Source organism: Paroedura picta, chromosome 6, assembly GCF_049243985.1.
Source record: "Paroedura picta isolate Pp20150507F chromosome 6, Ppicta_v3.0, whole genome shotgun sequence".
NCBI classification, from domain to species: domain Eukaryota; kingdom Metazoa; phylum Chordata; class Lepidosauria; order Squamata; family Gekkonidae; genus Paroedura; species Paroedura picta.
Window position 1 is genome coordinate 85244630 of NC_135374.1, and position 18655 is coordinate 85263284.

The 18655-nt window shown below is 39.4% G+C and overlaps 1 protein-coding gene and 1 long non-coding RNA gene across 3 annotated transcripts in view; one reads left to right on the forward strand and one right to left on the reverse strand.

Annotated features, from left to right (window-relative positions):
- OCA2 (OCA2 melanosomal transmembrane protein) overlaps positions 1-11675 on the forward strand; it is a 195156-nt gene extending 183481 nt beyond the window's left edge. For both annotated transcript variants that reach the window (XM_077343422.1, XM_077343423.1), the window contains one exon: positions 9194-11675. In XM_077343422.1, the coding sequence (XP_077199537.1) occupies positions 9194-9278 (85 nt within the window). In that variant the 3' untranslated portion in view covers positions 9279-11675. The remainder of the gene's footprint in view (positions 1-9193) is intronic.
- The window catches only part of LOC143840204 (uncharacterized), a 32210-nt gene extending 13834 nt beyond the window's left edge, over positions 1-18376 (reverse strand). The window contains exon 1 of the long non-coding RNA XR_013232065.1: positions 18338-18376. This is a non-coding gene — a long non-coding RNA (uncharacterized LOC143840204). The remainder of the gene's footprint in view (positions 1-18337) is intronic.
- Between the last annotated feature and the right edge of the window lie 279 nt (positions 18377-18655).

An 18655-nucleotide genomic window follows, 5' to 3' on the forward strand; every position in this document is an offset into this window, starting at 1 on the left:
TATTTGGTTTGGATCAAGGTCATTTGTGGGGCTCAAGTAGAAACTAGGGGCCCATGGTGGCTCTTGGTACAAATGAAAAAAAGGGGTATGTGCAAGAACAACTTGAAATATTTGAAAACAGGAAAGATAGGAGTATTGATCCTTTCTTGATGGCCCTGGAAGGGTTCCCCAAATGGGTGGGAGTTAATTAAATATTTATATATTTTCTAAATTTGTTAAACATTTATTGGGTGTTATGACCATATCTGAATTTGTTGACCTCCACCCCATTCCATAACCAATGATGGGCCTGGAGGGGGTGGGAAGTGGAGGGGCCCCGGATAGGCATGCACACAGCTATGCTTCCCATGCATATTCTGCACAATCGTTCTATTTCTGGGGTTTCTCAAAGCCTCAACAATGTTTCAGGGGTTTCTCAATGGTAAAAAGTCGAGAAAGGCTGGCTTATGAGTTTACCTTGTATGCACTGTTTCAGAAGCAGTAAGCTTACAACCATGAAATTAGATTCGGGTGGGTAGCTGTGTTGAACTGAAACAATAGATCTCAGAGTTTGAGTCCAGTGCCACCTTTAAGACAAACAAAGTTTAATTCTGGGTGTAAGCTTTTGTGTGCATGCACACTTCATCAGATACCCCCTCGCTTGGTGCTATTTGCAGTGGGAGCTAAGGGTCTCTGTTTGTGGGTTAACTCTTGAGAAAATAACATGTGAAATGTTCCGATAGAGAATAAGTGGACAAGGAAAATAAAATAAGCCTTTTAATATAAAAATATTTGGTGTTCTTTAAAGCTGTTTATGTTCAAAGGTATTTCCAATTGATTCCTGCTGATAAATCTGGTATTTAAGTCAGAAATAATTTTGCAATTTAACATGTCCTTTCAAACATTTCAGTTGATAATGTGCAGTGATTTCACTTATGTGATGCTATAGCTCATGTTAATAGTCTATAGATGGTTAACACTTGAACGCATACTGGTGTATGCACCATAAGTGAAATTACTGATGAATCAGATGGCAAAACAACGAACAAGTGAGACGTTTGTGTGTGTGTGTGTAAATGACACTTGCCAGGATGGTCTAACCCATTTGCATATGGAAAATGTATTTGCTCTTCTGAATGCTACATATGCTCCGCACATCAATAGAGCAGCAAGATGTATATAAAATATCAACATGTACCTGTTGTCTTGTGTATATCAGGTTGTGCTTCTGTTTTTCAGGGAAATAGCAAAAAACATACATGTGTAGAACTTGTTCAGGAAAGCAAGGATATATTTTTCTTGGCTAGTCAAGAGTATAGGGAAGCAAAGCAGAAAATTCTGTGAAATGAAAGGAACAGGTTTTGTATGTTTACTACATTGTATCCAAGAGCCTCTTGTGGTGCAGAGTGGTAAGGCAGCAGACATGCAGTCTGAAAGCTCGGCCCATGAGGCTGGGAGTTCAATCCCAGCAGCCGGCTCAAGGTTGACTCAGCCTTCCATCCTTCCGAGGTCAGTAAAATGAGTACTCAGCTTGCTGGGGGGTATACGGTAATGACTGGGGAAGGCACTGGCCAACCACCCCGTATTGAGTCTGCCATGAAAACGCTAGAGGGCATCACCCCAAGGGTCAGACATGACCCAGGGCTTGCACAGGGGATACCTTTACCTTTACCTTGTATTCATGGATGATTCCTCAATGTGTTTTTCTTGGGGAACCCCTGTCCCCTGGAACAACCTTTTGGGAGGTATTAGGGCCTACAGCAGGAGGGGTAAGGAGAGAAAACTGCAGTCCACATATGGAAGTTCCTTGCATGTGCAAAAATTACAAGTGTCAGTCCAAGGTGTCATCTCCCCATATGGTGTTTTGACATTTTTTTCACTTGCCTGTTATGAATAACCTCTGGCTTGTGCTCAAGCCATTTTCCAATAAATTAGGGATGTAAAATGATTGTGAACATTTGCTGACTTGAACTTTAGTTTGAACAGTTCTTTTATGCTGACGGGTGAAATTGCTGCTGCCAAACATGTTTGATTCAGGGCCAAAACAGAGTTCTTTGAATGGGGTTCTTGGCATTTTGTCTTTAAGCAGAAGGCTTTAGAACACTCATTCATATTAAGACCATGACATGTGCTTGGTATGGGGGGGGGGACAGTGGGGTCCCCACTGTGCCATTTTTATGACTTACTATTTGCCCCAGTGTGATGGACATAAAAATATTCCAATCACAACCTATATTTTAATTAACTGAACAAACAGGACAGCTTCAGGTTGTGAAAATGCTACTAGGCGGAAGTTTGACCTACCCTTTGCATTATACCGGGCACAGTATTTATTTATTTATTTAAAAGATTTATATCCTGCCTTATCTCCATAAACTGGTAGCTAAAAGAACTGCATTTTTAAAGAGAAAAAAAATATAGGCTCTGTAATGGTCTTTACAGACAAACAGGGGAAAAAGTCCAAGGGACCAAGCCCTATGAAGATAGGTTGAGGGACTTGGGAATGTTCAGCCTGGAGAAAAGGAGGTTGAAAGGGGACATGATAGCCCTCTTTAAGTATTTGAAAGGTTGTCACTTGGAGGAGGGCAGGATGCTGTTTCTGCTGGCTGCAGAGGAGAGGACACGCAGTAATGGGTTTAAACTTCAAGTACAACGATATAGGCTAGATATCAGGAAAAAGGTTTTCACAGTCAGAGTAGTTCAGCAGTGGAATAGGCTGCCTATGGAGGTGGTGAGCTCCCCCTCACTGGAAGTCTTCAAGCAAAGGTTGGATACACACTTTTCTTGGATGCTTTAGGATGCTTAGGGCTAGTCCTGCGTTGTGCAGGGGGTTGGACTAGATGGCCTGTATGGCCCCTTCCAACTCTATGATTCTATGATTCTATATCAATATTGATACATTTTGTTTGAGAATTAGTATTTAACATTTAGTATGGGAAATGTTGAGGTAATTGCAGGTAGCTAAAATGTGTATGGGCATTTTAAATTCTCTGTTGTTCAACTCCATGCAAAAAGAACTTTGAAAAAATTTGGACTGATTTTTCAGAAATACAAATAGAATGTATCAGTACTTTTTACCATGGCTTGTGCAGCTCTAAAATGTTACAGAAAATTAAATCTCAGAAAAAGAAATTCAGCATTTTCCCATGAGCAGTTTTGTTATTGATTGTTCAATATGATTTTACTTTTTCTTACTGGGATATAGTATGTTGATGAAGCTACTGCCCCTCAATAAGTCCACTTCAACAATTTAAAATGATGTTTTTCAGTAATGGAAAGGTTTGTTAAGTTTTTTCTTCCATCCCATTTGCTTAAAGGTGAAATAGCAGGCTTGGGAAAGATTGTGTGCAATGAAATGTGAGGAAAAGAGTTTTCATTATGTGAACAGCAGCAAGCACTAAATTAATCTTTTATTTCATAAAACGCCACTGCAAAATTGAAAATACTGGTTAGCAAATCCATGATTTTAGTTATAGTTCTGTGCAAAACTAGAGCAGGCAGCTATTCAGAAACTAGGAAGTGACCTGTAAGAGACAGAATTTAACAGCATTCTTTTAAAAAACAATACATGTTTTAACTGAAGAAACAAAGAAACTTTACTTAGAGATATAAAATAAAGGGAAAGCTACTAAACGACCAAACAAGTAACAGAGAGTTGAATTCATGATAATGATAACTTATCATTGCACTTCACAAATCATAAAATTATATTGGAAAGGCCATTTTGGATTTTTGGGAAATATGATCTGATTGTATGTAGCTTGACACATCCAAATTGCATAATAAGATTGCACGTTTCTCTAGTCTTAAAGACTGCAGGTAGTCTTTAATCTAATTTCTGCCTGAGATTCTAGGGACTCAATGACCCTGGAGGTCTTTCCAACTCTATGATTTTATGGTGCTACCAGCAAGCGTAGAAAATACTGACCTTTGATATCCCTGGTTTGAAATTGTGTAATGGAGCTTTGTGTGTTCATGAGCAGCTGTGGCATGTTTTTTTTTAATTTGAAAGTTTTCATCACTTTTTTCATCACTTTTACTTCTAGTACATTTTTGCTATAAACTGAGAGTGAGCATGCTGGAGTGATCAGTATGTCATGCAAGAATATGAGAAACTTGCTAGGTGACCTTGGGCCATTAACACACACACAGAGCACACTGGGTTGTTGTGAGGATAAAATGGAGGAGAGAAAAATAATGTAAGCCATAAGGATGTGACAAATTTTGTACTGTTCCTGCTTTGTGAGCCAAAGTTCATTATGGATCTACTGTCACGAACTTCCATAAACTTTTAAAACAGTTCATGGTGGTTTGTGGAAGTTCATGCTCAGAGCATAAATCAGGAGTTTAAAGGAATTCTGATACCCTTTAAACCCTGATTTCTGTTCCCTGTGAAAGCCTCAAAGACATCTGAGCAGACTGTTTCCTACCACTCAGCTGTCTTGGGCAGTCCCCCTTTTGGAAAAAAAAGCCCCAAAGAGCTGTTTTTCAGGCTCTCTGCAAACCGTGTTTAAAAAGACTATTCTTTCAATGGGGTTTGTGGGGCCACAAACTGATTCTGTTCATGAGCAAATCTCCCAGTTTGTGGTTTGCCCAAAAACTATGAACTAACATGTACTATATTGTTTTGGTTCTTGCCCATCTCTAGTAAGCTACTTGGGGTTCTCTTGGGGAGAAAGGCAGGATATAAATCAAGCAAATTACAGTGCATTCTCATACTCACTAAAAACATATTTTAAGATATCCCTGCCTACTAATGTGTGTAAATTTTAAAAATCATTTATCATGGGTTTTATTAAAGTTTATTAAAGTTTGCAGTTTATTGTTCAAGATCTTGAACAAGGGGGGAAATGAAGAAGAAAATATCATTTGTGGAATTAAAATTCTTTAAATCCCTTTTGCCATACATTAGTACAGATTTGAAAAATCAGTATGCAGTAATAAATCTTATATGGAATTAAAAAATCCAAAAGTGTCCCTGTAAACTTTCAAATTTTCCCTGAAAAAGCTATTAAAATGGGAAGAATCCTGTTTTAGGAATCCAAATTTTTTTTTGCTAAGTTCTTAAACAGTGGCTGAAGTTTTGCTATTGCTTCATTGGATGTCTTCATAAAATATATAGGGCAATATGTAAAGGAGCTTTACCTAGCCATGTGCTACAGACATGGATTGCAACCAAAGGGTCATGGGGAGTTTATGACAGAAGTACTGATTTTATGAACTTAGGCAGATTGTGAGTGGGTGGGAAGGAAGGGATGTACCAGTGTTTGTCTCTTGTGGTTTTTCCTTCCATATCCAGGGAATTGCTAATTTCCACTGTGGGATGGTAGGTGAATTTCCTCCAGACTGGATTCTGAAGATTTTTCGTACAGGGATCACTTGGGCATGAAATTGGGGTCACTGTGGGTGAGCAGATAGTTGTGAGTTCCTGCAATGTACAGAGGGTTGTATTAGATGATCTTAGTGTGATCATAATCAAAATGAGACAATTCAGACAAAATGTGAAAACAGCTGCAAATTAAAGAACAAATCCAAAAGCGCAGACTGCAATGGTTTGGCCATGTCTGCAGAATGAACACCAGTAAACTGCCTCATAAACTCCTCTGGCGAGAACGACCAACTGAATGGAAGATCCTACTACTGGTGCCATAGAAAACATGGCTTAAACAGATCAAGGAAAACCTTAGAAACCAGTGATCAACTATCCATATGGCCAAAGCTACTGCCACCAATCACCAAGAATGGAAACATATTATAAACAAGGCAAAAAATCCAGCGAGACCTACAGCAGCATACTGGCTGAGAGGACAACCTGCTCCATCAATCACCAGCTAAAGGAAAGAAAGAAAGAAAGAAAGAAAGAAAGAAAGAAAGAAAGAAAGAAAGAAAGAAAGAAAGAAAGAAAGAAAGAAAGAAAGAAAGAAAGAAAGAAAGATGGAAGCAACTTGTTGGAGTTCCATCAATTGATAGCATTATCAGAAGTTGCTGAAGAAACTGTAGCGGGATGATCTATAATGTGGCATTCTGCCTTTTGAGCAGGACACCCTGTTGCACGGGGTAGAAGAAGGATCAAAAGCTGCAACTCATACTGGCATATAATATAGCCTCCTATTTCCAACATCTGTGTATATTTTTTAGTCAAGCTTTCTGTCCACAGTCATAAAGGTTATCAGGTTATTTTCTTAGAAAGCCACAACAGAACTAGTTACGACTTGCAGCATGCCAGATTCTGCACTGCATACCAGAGTCCATGCTTTACAACAATCTCATGGCTGCATGGAATACATAGTCCTGCCCTGTAGACCATCAGATTTTGTGTTCCTGTGATGGATGGTTATGGCAAGTGACTACAGAAGCAGCTATGAACACGAAGTACAAATACGAAAGTGCTTCTTTCCATTATCAAAAGCTATGCATTGTTTCTTCTTTTTGAGTTTGGAGAAATGTAAACTACAGTGAAATTTAGAGAGGTTGAATGCAATACACAAAAACCTTGGCCACACATCACTGCTTCTTGCCATTTTGGAGTGACTGTCCGAGGAGGCTTTGCAAGTCATGTGATAATTGCTCTCGTTAAAATAGCTGTCTGCAAAGAAGGATTTTTATAAGCAAAGCAATCTCTTAATGCTTCTCAGGCTAGCCAAAGGGATTTTCTTATTAAGGAAATTGGTGGGTGTCTGCAGTTCTTTGTCACTTCTGTTCTGTAGTTAGCTTTCTAAGTAGGGTTGCTAACATTTCAACATATAGGGAACCATTATTGGATGATCGACACATGACGTGAAAAATAGGACAGAGCAAGTAGAGAATGCCTTTTCTACCTAAATGGACACTGTGTCATATATTGGGCGGCACTGGCCAGGTCCATAATTCAAGAGCCATATTTTGAGATGATAGCCTGGTAGTAAAGGAAATGCGTGCAACCTTCCGATTGATCATACAGTTATTAGAAATTGCCTCTAGTTCAGCATATTGTTTTGATTGTTTTTTTTACCCTTGTTTCTTATCAGGAGAGCAGTATGTTCCTCTCCAGAATGTAGCTTCCCCATGAGTTGGATGAGGGCATGTTTTAAGCAGGTGCCAATGCATAAGTAAGCCATTACAATATGTAAACCTTGGGGGCTGGGATTGATGCCAGGCAAAGACCCAGAGCCATGTCAGCAGTTCCCAGAAGGCTGGCGTAAGGGCTGTATGGTGTTCCAAGGAGGTGGCGTGGGGCATAGAGTCCCCAGGTTGGCTCATCCTGCAAAGGGCATCATCTTTTCCAGCCTCCATGGAAAGGCTATTTAACGCTATGAAATCCTATTCTTCTCTGTGCAGATTTGGGAACTCCCCTGTGTCTACTGCTTTGCTGCAGTAAATAAATATTTAAAAGGCTATCCTCTCATTTGATCAATTTGGGAATGTTACACTGGGCAAAAGAACCCAGAGTAAGCTGCTTGGTTCTTCAGAATTAACTTCTAGATCATTCCTTCTGCTGTACCTTTCTGCCTTGTACACAGGACTGATCTCCTCTGGCCAACACAGAGCTCAGGACTTGGTGACTGTAAAACTTTGATGCATTTGTTTTCTCAATGATGGTTCAGAATAGCAATATAAATTTAGATTTAACTCAACAAAATTAAACCTTAAGTTGTAAGGATGTGACACTGTTGCTGTCTTCAACTTCCTCTTGTTTTAATGTGATGTCCTGTATATATGAAGATATACGTTATAAATAGCTTAATGTACAAAATGAGAAAAATGTAGTTCTATAGATTATTGAAATGTCAACGAATATAAACATTAATTACAAATAATGCTCCTGGTGTGCAGAGGGGCAAGGTGAGTCTTCTTTCATGTGATAGTAATTAAAAATTATTTTCCCCATGATGCCCTTGAACATAGCACATATATGCAGAAATATTAGCGAGTCCCTTTTTGCATTCCTACCGGATTGAACTATAAGGTGTTCTATGTGGGCTTTCCTTTGAAGAATTCCCATACCATCCCAGAAATCCTCAGATACACTAACTGCAGAATGAAGCCATCACATGCGTTCTTTAACAGATTACATATAAATTACATAGGAGCTTCAAAGTGCTGATTTTAACCTTCAGATCCCTAAATAGGCTTGCCTCAGTATACCTGACAGAATGTCTACTCCAATTACTTAAAATCAGTCAAGGGGATCTAGCCAAGTCCATCTTTTGGTGGAGCTGATTGTGTTTAGCACCTTCATGCTATAGTTTATCCAATCTTGTTTTTAGTATTGCTCTCTGTATTTTGTAAACCACTCCAGTGGCTTATATATAAGTATAGTGAAATAAGTTTTAATAAGGGTTAATAGTCACAGCCTTTGCCAGATACAGCTCAACACATCTGAAAAAGCTGTTTTATAAAATAGTAGCATAGAATTGAAATGGAACAAGGAGTTAATGAAGTGTAATGAACCATGAAATCTGCAAGTTGTTGCTAATTTGCAAATTGTGGGCAGAATCCAGCAAAACCTAGTTAAATGTAACACTGGAGTTCTATGTGTGAATACTTCACATTATTTGGCTTTAAAAAGCCAATGCATGAGGTGAAATGGTTTAGAGCCTTTTGGGGAGGCATTTGGGGGGGAGGAGTTAATTTCCCCCCATGATATTTCTGTAATTGGCAGTTTGGATATCTCTCCCTGCCCCAAACTAGGACATATACAAACCAGACAAACTATTTTTAATTAGGAAATGACATTGAAGGAGGGAGAAGTATTAACTCATCCCTTTCCCCCAGTGTACAGCGCTAACCCAGATTTGTTCTCCACTCAATTGCCTTTTAAGGCGTAAAATCGAGAATTCCAGTTTGACCCTAAATCTCATTGAAATTAATATTTATCAATCCTAAACACGTCTTCTCAGAAGTAAGTGCAATTTTATTCTAGGGAGATTGCTCTAACAAAAACATTCTTAATACTGCAGTCTTAGTCTTAACTAAATCCCAGTCCATTGTTCTTGGTGGGAATGAATGAATCCTAGCTCTCTCTCTCTCTGTATGATGGGGATATGGACATACAAAAGTGTGTAAAAGGTAACCAGCAAATCAGATAATCCACAGTAACAGCATCTAATAATACCTGTGTAGCCTGCTACATATTTGTAAGTGTTGGCTTGGGACTTAACATACATGTTCATGGCATTTACAATCTTAACAAAAATATGTCCTCACTGATCTCTTCTCCTTTTTATTGTTTCAGGCTGGGTTTCCCAATGATGATCATGTCCTGCACTATTGGAATGTGCTACCTCCTCGTTTCCCATGTTGTGTTGGGTTGGACCTAAGTATGCTCAATATGTGTGTATATTGAAGACCAAAAGAGACTTCCTTTTTAACCTTTTCTGTACTTTTCAAAGACTGAAGGAAAGCAAAAAGCAAACTGAAAAAACCCACACAAAACCCTCACATATTATCACCCCAATATCATGCTTCTGTTTCAAGCATAGAAATGCCACTGCTCGCATGAGAATTTCTATGTGGAAAAGGCCTCCTCATACATTTCAGTGGATGAAGATGATCCCCATTTGGTCTAGAACTGTGTCCTACTGAAATTAAATAGATGCCATTGTAAATGGAAGAAAATATATGTTCATTATCTGGTTGCATATGAAGCTCTGGATCAATGTGATGGGATTTAATGATTGGCAACGAGAATGCTGAGACACATAGTCAAAACCACAACACAGACATTTTTGCTGAAAATGTAATGATTTTAGAGTGCATGGGGGGAAACTATGATGTGCCTGCTCAGCAAAATGGAAGCGGGCATGGATAGAAACTAACTTAAAGGCCTCCCAACTTTTGTGTCTGTGATATAGTTGTTTTAAAATATAGGGAAGCATTCAAGTGTAATCGGTAACCTACAGTCTAAAAAGCTGTGAACAAACAAATGCCATATCATGATTCTCATGTTTCAGCGCTTGTATCCCTAGTTGATTTTTCCATAGTGTAGTGGTGATTTGAACACCCAGATAAGATCTGAGCATATGCTCTCCAAGTGTGGTATTCAGCCCAAAATTAGTGATTGGAGGACTTCCTCAAAAAGTCTTTTAATTATTCCATATTTTTACTATTTACTACTGTTTCAAATCATTTCTTCCCCTTTGCTCCTGTTTTGGGGAGTTCTTTTTTTTTTTTTAAAGTTCAATCCTTAAGTGATGTCAGCCAATCAGGGACCAAGCAGTAGATATTTTGTATCATAGCTGGTTGATATTTTCAACCAGATGCTGATGTCACTAATGGCAAAGGTAACATGTTTAGAGGGAGCACAATACTTTGCATATACATGGGGATATAGGCAATCACAGCCATTCAGGGATCACTCTAAAAGAAAAAGAACACTTTCACAGCCTGTTCTCAATGAAGGCCTCATTCATTTTTTACAGATTGTAAAATCTTTGTAAAGCTCTGCCTTAATTATTATGTATATAAACACTAACTGAAGCATCAATATCACAAGGGACTATATTTTCTCCTGAAATAATGTACTGCCGTAGTCTGTGAGATAGTCATAGATAAAAAGCCCACTTGCAAAGGCAGATGTTCGGTAGTTTCTCATTAGAACTTCCTTTGTCTTTGTCAGTGCAGTTTAGCTATTTAGATTAAGGGATCTGGTATTCAGCCCTGCTTGGTGTGGTAGATATGTAAACAGGCAAGCTGTGCTGTGCATCATGAAATATATAACAATGTATTTTAAAAATAAAAGACATTGAAAATGGGATTTGAAATAAAAACAATCATCCCTTTTTAGCTGGCTAATGGCTTTCTACAGATAAGGGTTTTCACTGGAAGTATAATTCTGCACTTAGAGATTTATCTAAATAAAACATTTGGGATAATTAGCATGTCAGATAAATACCAGTGTAGTTTAGTTAGGACTTATGCATGGGATACAGTGTTTGCAGTATTTTAGCTAGCTATGTATGCATAGTTGTGTGGGTATTGTCAGTGCTAAAAGAACAGAACCACTTCTGTGCATTCCTTTGAGAAGAGAGAATTATTCACAGAGACTGCAGTTAAAGAACTAAGGAGCAATGACAATACAGAATGAATGGATCTGGGATTGAAGTGTGCTGCTATCTCCTTTCCTGACTAATGCTATCCAATCAGTGCTTCAGTAGCTGCTACCACCTAAGAGACAACTGTTTTTTCGGCTTAAAGTACATTTGCTCTTCAGCCAAGAAAAGCTATAACACTGTAAAATGTTGCTCTTGCTACAAATAAGGTTCCTTCTCGTATCCTCATATTACTTCCTTGTACATTATCCAGATGCTTTTAACAGCTAAGAGGAAGTCCAAAACGTGACTGTTTCCCCTGTTGCTACAGCATTGAGTATGGAAACATTGTGTCCACAAAAGATATGGAACTAGCAATATTTTTGGGGTTGAGCTAATGTGGACATTCTTTAGCTGTTACTTGATGAATACACTTTGAACAATATTTCAAGAAATGCCCATGCTTTTATATATTTTATTGCCATGTTTTGGCACATATTTAGTGACACATATACTGGCTGTTAGAGAACCTCCATTAATTTACTTACTATATCTGTTAAGTCCAAAATTAGTCTTCAACTAATTTTCAAACATGTTCTTGAAATTTCTTTTCCTGCTGACCAAGATCGGGTCATTCTGTATGACTGAAAATGTTTACTGGAATGGATAAACTTTACAATATTTTAAGGTGTGATGTGATGCTTTACTGACAGCCTAAAATACATCAAATTGGATCCTTTGACTATTCTGTTAACAACAGAGTTCTCGTCAGTGTGTATAAGCAACTGTCTGATACTAGAAGTTTTGTTTTTAGCTGAGGAGTGTCTCAGAATCCAACCTGCTGGTCCTTAATGGTCGGTAATATCACTAATGCCTTCTCAGCTGTTTCTTTTTTGGTCTGTTTTGAAGGGCAAATATGCTGTTGCTTCTGTGGTCTTCCAAGCAGTGGCGGGGTACATGCAAAATACTTCTATCTGTACCATAGAGGGCCTAGCAGTTTAATAAATGCCAATTTTGTCAGCTGAAGAGCCCAAAGATACATTCTCATGATTCTCCATATAATTTTTCTCTTCATTTAAAAAAAAATATTGCAAATTAATTTTCCATTTTCAGCCTTTTAGCTGTCACAGTAACCATGCCCTTTATTGTTCGAAAAAGCAATGCTTTCTACTAATATGCATTGTGCATATGCCTGAAAACATTTCTGTTTATTATCACCACATCAAACAGTGTTCAGTCAAAGGATAACAGGAGAGAATAATAATCTTTTCCCTATTTAAATATGAGACTATTTAAATATGAGACTTGGGAGGAAATGTTATGGGGGACTTTGCTTCCTTCCTTCTCCTAACTTCTTTGTCAAAGCTCCCTCCTTTCTCTTTGCCCCCCCCCCTTATCTATCAATCTTTCCTTAGTCACTTTCTCCTCTCATACCACTTGTATATGTTTTCTCCTCTTTCTACTGGCTTCTCAAGGAACTTCTTATCCACTTTCTCCCCAGTTTTGTATGCCAGTCTGCCCCTTCTTACCCATCCTTTTCAGATAATGTTCCCCTTTCTTTTGCCCTTGTCCATTGGTCCCCTTTCCCCCTATTTAGACTGATCTTGCCACTCTTTTATGTTTTCTCATCCTTCAGCCAAACCCTTTTTCTTTCTCCCCCCAAGCCAATCCCCCTTCTTTGAAGTGTGCCCTATCATTCTTTTCCCCTGCATTTGAGCTTGGCAGTGGGTGTGGTTACAGTGCCTTAGAGAAAACTCTATTTTACTTTTGGAAGAATTAAATGTCTCCATATATATAAGGAGATATAGATTTTAGGTTTTTCTACAAACTTGGGGGGGGGAGTATCTAAATTTACAGAAAAATCTGTTTGGAATGTGCCCTCAATCCTTGTATTTAGGTATCTACAGATACAGGTGGCACACTTGGAAAACTGATATGTAGATATTTTTAAAATGGGCAAGGTGTTCATTCAAAGGAGGATTACGTTCTAGTGTATCTCCTTGCATCATCATTCAAAACAGCCAAAACTCAAATCGACACAATTATGTCAGGAATGCCACAAAATGATAGAAATGAAAATGGCGTCAATTCACAATGATGTATAGCAGTTGTCCCCAACCCTTTTATCACTAGGGACCGGTCAACGCTTGACAATTTTACTGAGGCCCAGGAGGGGGGGGGGGGTGCCTGAGCCCCTGCTCCACTTGCAGTAGTGAGGTCACATGTCCTCTGAATTTACTGCAGCTCTCACAGTTGTGTGATCCAGCCTTCAAGTAAAAAGGTTTTGTTATATGCTTGAAGAGTTTCATAGTCTTTTCAGAACAAGGTGAGAGATACGTAAGTACTGTAATATGCTGAAGGAACGGTCTGTTTGGAGGCAAAGTCATGGACATAAATTGAGTCCATTTGTCAACAAACTGTTTTTACTCTGAATATTTCCCTTGAAAATAAACTGATAGCTTTCCCGAAGCATTCTTGCTGCTTTGTTTGTGCTATTGGAACTGTAGAGATGTCATCCCTAATGGAAATATAAGATAGAATTGTCTATTTACCAGACTGGTTTGAGTTTTGTTTTATTTTTTTGCAGTTGTAATATAGTGCTCCAGGATTATGCGAAACACAGAGATGGATAAATGTGCCCCCCTCCCAAACACTTTCCATCTGTCCCGGTGGTCTCTAATTCTCTGGACACTAAAATTAAGTTGATGTGTAGTTCAGAACAATTCAAGATAATATAAATTCAAATGCATCCCATTATGATCGTAATGGACCCATTAGAAGAAGCTGAGCCCTAAGTGTGAGCAGAGTGGTCATTGCCATAATGTTCCATACTTTCTTACACACTGATAATATGAAATTGACTTTGGATGGTTAGTCAATAGGAGGCAAACCATAAAATAAAATGCCAGTCCACAATGAAGTCTGGGAAAGAGAAATTATACAGCATATTTACTCATTTTAAACCAGGCTCTCCACTGTAACACAAAAAGGTAAGTAGGAAACAATTTCCTGTCAATGCACAGAATAATTTAACTCTACAGTATGGACTACTTCAGCTCATAGGATCGGGCTCGAACGTTTTGGCTATTTCCTATATATCCAGTCTGATGTGATTCCTTTGGAAACAGCAGAGCAATTACGGAGCAGCCAAGGCTGAAGTCCAACTAATCAATTGTTTGACAGGGAAGGGACATTTGTGGGACTGAACTGAGCTCCCACATTCTTTTCTGAAATGCCTTTAATGTGCACTATCCTGGCTAGTTTCGTCAAGATGAGAAGATGTTTGCACAGCATCTTTTTCCACACACAGCTCCGTATCTGTTCCACTATATAGGCATGCTCCAAGTTAGGCCTTGGAGGAGGAGTGTGTCTCATGGCTTAAGTGCCACTCAGTGCTTAATACCCACTCAGGGTGGCTGTCCTGCCCCTGAGTGCCTCCCCCTCCAACAAGCTTGCATGACCAGCAATAAGCCAATCACCTTACGTCCCCACTCCTGACCACCCCTTTCTCCTTCCACTTCCCTCTGAGGCTTGGAGGCTGCAGATCTCTGCCGTGTGAGAGAGCTGCCCCTGCAGGTGAGTTCCATAACAGCTGTCTGCAGCCTTACCAGGTCCTTACTGGGGGAGCGAGCAGGCAGCAGCCCAAGGAAAGGGCTCTGTGGCTGATTTCTCCCATTTAATATAAGTGCACCTCACTTCTGTGACATATGCTATCTTATCCAATGTACTAGGCTTCATCTGGGTGATTAAATTAGCAAGCATTAAAAAGAGTTGTGCGAGGTCTTACCTACTTAACCACACACTGAAAAGTATCCATATAAACTAAAAAAGCAAAGGCTTCAGTAATGTTCTTTGAATTTTGTTTTTTTTTCTTGTGTCATTTTGGGAAGCAGTTGCAATTTGCTAGTAGTGACTTTCATGATGCACCTTTACTCCTGGTTGAGATTTGACACCAAAGTAAAACTAAATTGTGAGGTGAATGAAAAGAATTTGCTTGATAAAACATTGAAAGAATTACACGGGATGGAAACCTAGTAAAATTTCCCAAGGGGATTCTTCACATCCCTAACAGGATCCAAAACATGAATTTTAAAGTAGATATACTCACAGGCCATAATTTCTCAAAGGTTTGTTGCTAATTTCACAAAAGCAGTACTGAGGTTAGCATGTCACGAAGAATCTCCTTATTCTTCTTACAAGTGTTACTTGATTTGTGGTGGCATTTAAAGTCAGACAGAAAGGGCCAAAGGCTGAAAGGTCTCCCTTCACTTGACCTACAAATTCTTAAACATCAAGGATAATCTTCAAAGATTTTTTTAATTAGCTCTTTTGAACATACAGCACTTGAACTGCTTTATGCATAAATGAAATTCAATGGTAAATCACTATCATGTGGATAGTTATTTATGGAAGACTCCTTTTGAAAATTAAGTTCGTTTGAATTTTTTTTTTGGCCACAGTATCATAAAATGCAGCAATATGACTCATTCCCCCCCCAAAAAATGTCAAATACATGGTTACAACCAAAATCAAGGTCTAGGGGATGCAATAGAAAAGCTCATAGATGCCAGCATATGACAGAAATAAAAGTCTACCATGGAGGTAGGATAAAACATAGATTCATATTGTAAAAGTCTGGGTAGCTTACTAGTAAATCCCATAAACAGTGCTAGCTCTTCATGTAATACTTGAGTTAATACAACTCATTATCTATACCTGTATTAGGGTCTACAGTTGAAACTTTTCGGCTCTCTGAGATCGATTATGCATGGGAGGGAAACGCTGGTTTGGCACTCACAGGACATTGGGCCAAATTTCTGCTGATGTATAATGTCGATGCCAACCCAACCCCCTCCTATCCCTAGCTTGCTTTAGGCCTCTGATGTCCCACATTAAGGAAATGCTGATTTTTTCAGTGTTCCTTTTTGTAATGCAGGCATCATCAGTGGCTATGCTGGTCTGGGCCCGAGCATACAACAGGAATACATAATGCCCCATTTGGCTCTGCGGAACTAGCCCACCTTTGTGTAGCAAAAAACCTCCCCATCCCCCCACCCCGCCTGCCGCCATGGCAGAATTTTTTTGTGTGTGCTGGATTTGTGCCTGTGCTCATACAACTCTGGGGTAGACCGTGTGCGCTAGGGAACTCCATCCCCCGTTAGTACACAAGAAATGGCGGGGCATGCTTTCCTACCACAAGAAACTGACAGCAGCCCAGCATGGCTGCTGCCACACATAATAGGTCCCAGTGACATAACTGTGACTTCTAAGAGGTGGGTATCTTAGCAGGGCTAATTCCTTCCTTTGAGAAAAATTTGTCCTTTGCTTTAGCTGATGCAGCATGTGGTTGAATAGCACTTCAGCTGCCTTCTGATTAATACGCCCTGAATCGTATGGGAGGGTGGTATAAAATCTAATAAATAAATAGTGTATACCCTTACTCACCTGATAAAGGACACACAGTTACAGGACATCTCATGCTAAGAGTCAGAGATGAAGTAGGCAAGGCATCTTTTCCCTGATCTAAGGGAATCTGATGGCTCATGCATGTGAAGTTTAAAAAATATAATTACAATGGTTTTCTAGCTGGGGCGCAATGAAGGCTTGGAAAGTATCAACAGATTCCCCCGCTGGTGAAGACATAAAGCTGAAGACAAATAATCCATGCAGAGATGCCCATGCTGCCTCAGAGTAGAAAGAAACTTTATGGTATGTCCAATAGCCTGCTGATGGATCCCACAATGTTCTGTAATGTTTGGACATCCATTAGTTCACATCAGTTTTATCTAATGTATCTTCAAGAATCATTACAGTACTACACTGACAGGTATTATCAAAGCATCTAATTTATTATATATTATTATTATTGTCAGGATAAAAAATGGATGATTTGTGAACATACTAATCTTGGAGATGTCTGTGGTCTTTGAGCAGGTGAGTACACTGAAGTCTATTGATTTTACATAGCTTTGCATTGGATTGCAGCCATATTACACAGAGTTGGGGAATCAGACCGGCCATGATAAAAGGATTTATCAAGCTAAACCATTACACTAATTAGCTTGTGAAATATAAGGCATAATTGAATCTGAGGAGAGCCATTTAAAATCCTACTTTCTAGAGGTTATCCAAAATGATCAGAGACTTAAAAATTAAACAGCAGTCTTGTCTGAACTGTTGCACAAAGAAAGAAAATATAATAAAACCAATTAATTTTTTAAATGCAGGAAACATCAACAGAAAATTAGTGTGACAACCCAGATGTGCTTGTTTCACTGATAAAATACATTATTTTCCAGAGGACCCAAGTCCCCAACCCATTGTTCAGAAAACAAAATTCCCAATTGGGGCTAAACTACCAAGGTGGGCCATTCCTAGCTAAGGGCCATGACTTACTCATGAGTAAACATTCCCAGGGTAGAAGTTTTCCCTGGCCGGATGTAGCTAGGAAGCAAACAAGTACAATAGCAGATTTTGACAAAGAAGAAGAGTTGGTTCTTATATGCCGCTTTTCCCTACCCGAAGGAGGCTCAAAGCAGCTTACAGTCGCCTTCCCATTCCTCTCCCCACAACAGACACCCTGTGGGGTGGGTGAGGCTGAGAGAGCGCTGATATCACTGCCCGGTCAGAACAGTTTTATCAGTGCCGTGGCGAGCCCAAGGTCACCCAGCTGGTTGCATGTGGGGGAGCGCAGAATCAAACCTGGCATGCCAGATTAGAAGTCCACACTCCTAACCACTACACCGAACTGGCTCTCCTTGGCTACCAAACATATCCTTGGCTGCATGACCACTGAATGTAGCACAGGCAGCTCCTCCTCACAGAGCCCCCACCACCCATAGTTACAGCCAAACAGTAGCTGCTTCTTCCCAGCATCGCTAGATGCAAGGGAGTGTCATTATTCCCCATTTTAAAAAGATGTGTGATGAAGTAAGCACATTCATCAAAATGGAAAGTCTTAAATGTGAATGGTGCTGGATTGTCAATAAAAATGAATTTGCTAAGGTTCACAAGATGATGAAACCCCTGAGGCAATAAATTCATACCACTGCAATTAACTTTTTAAAAGTTTACTTTGTAGTCTCAGTGACAACTGCCATTATTTTGAATTGAACCAAAATATTTAATAAAGATGTCTTAGCCTTGGTGCTTCTCCACTGAGTTGACTCTGCTCCGGTATCTAGCTGACTTATGGATGGCTCTTGTGATCCACCCCTTGTTTGTAGGGCAAAGCTGCATGACCAATATGGCAGGCAGTTACATTCCCAGCCTCTGAACACCTGCAGAACACCAAAGCATTCAGCACATTGTGCTGCACAACTCTGTTAAGTTCTATACCTTCCACATACCTTCTTTCCATGATGGAGTGGCATTAACAGGTATCGACATGGCCTACAGGTCCTCTGTAGTTCACATGATGAACAGTTGCGAGAAAAGTGGAAAACATTTTCCTTCCGGTTCCTAAGATGAAGATAAGGATTTGGATTGTCTTCTTACACAGAGCCTCTCTGTGAAGCAAATCATAACACCTTGGCAATTCTTCATTGCTTATTGTGGAGATACAAAAGGAAACACGTTTGAGTTCTCCCAGCCTCAAGTTGATTACAATCATTCTGCAGGTTCCTATTGTGCTTGTGACAGGCAGCTGCAATTTAGCACTAGAGTTT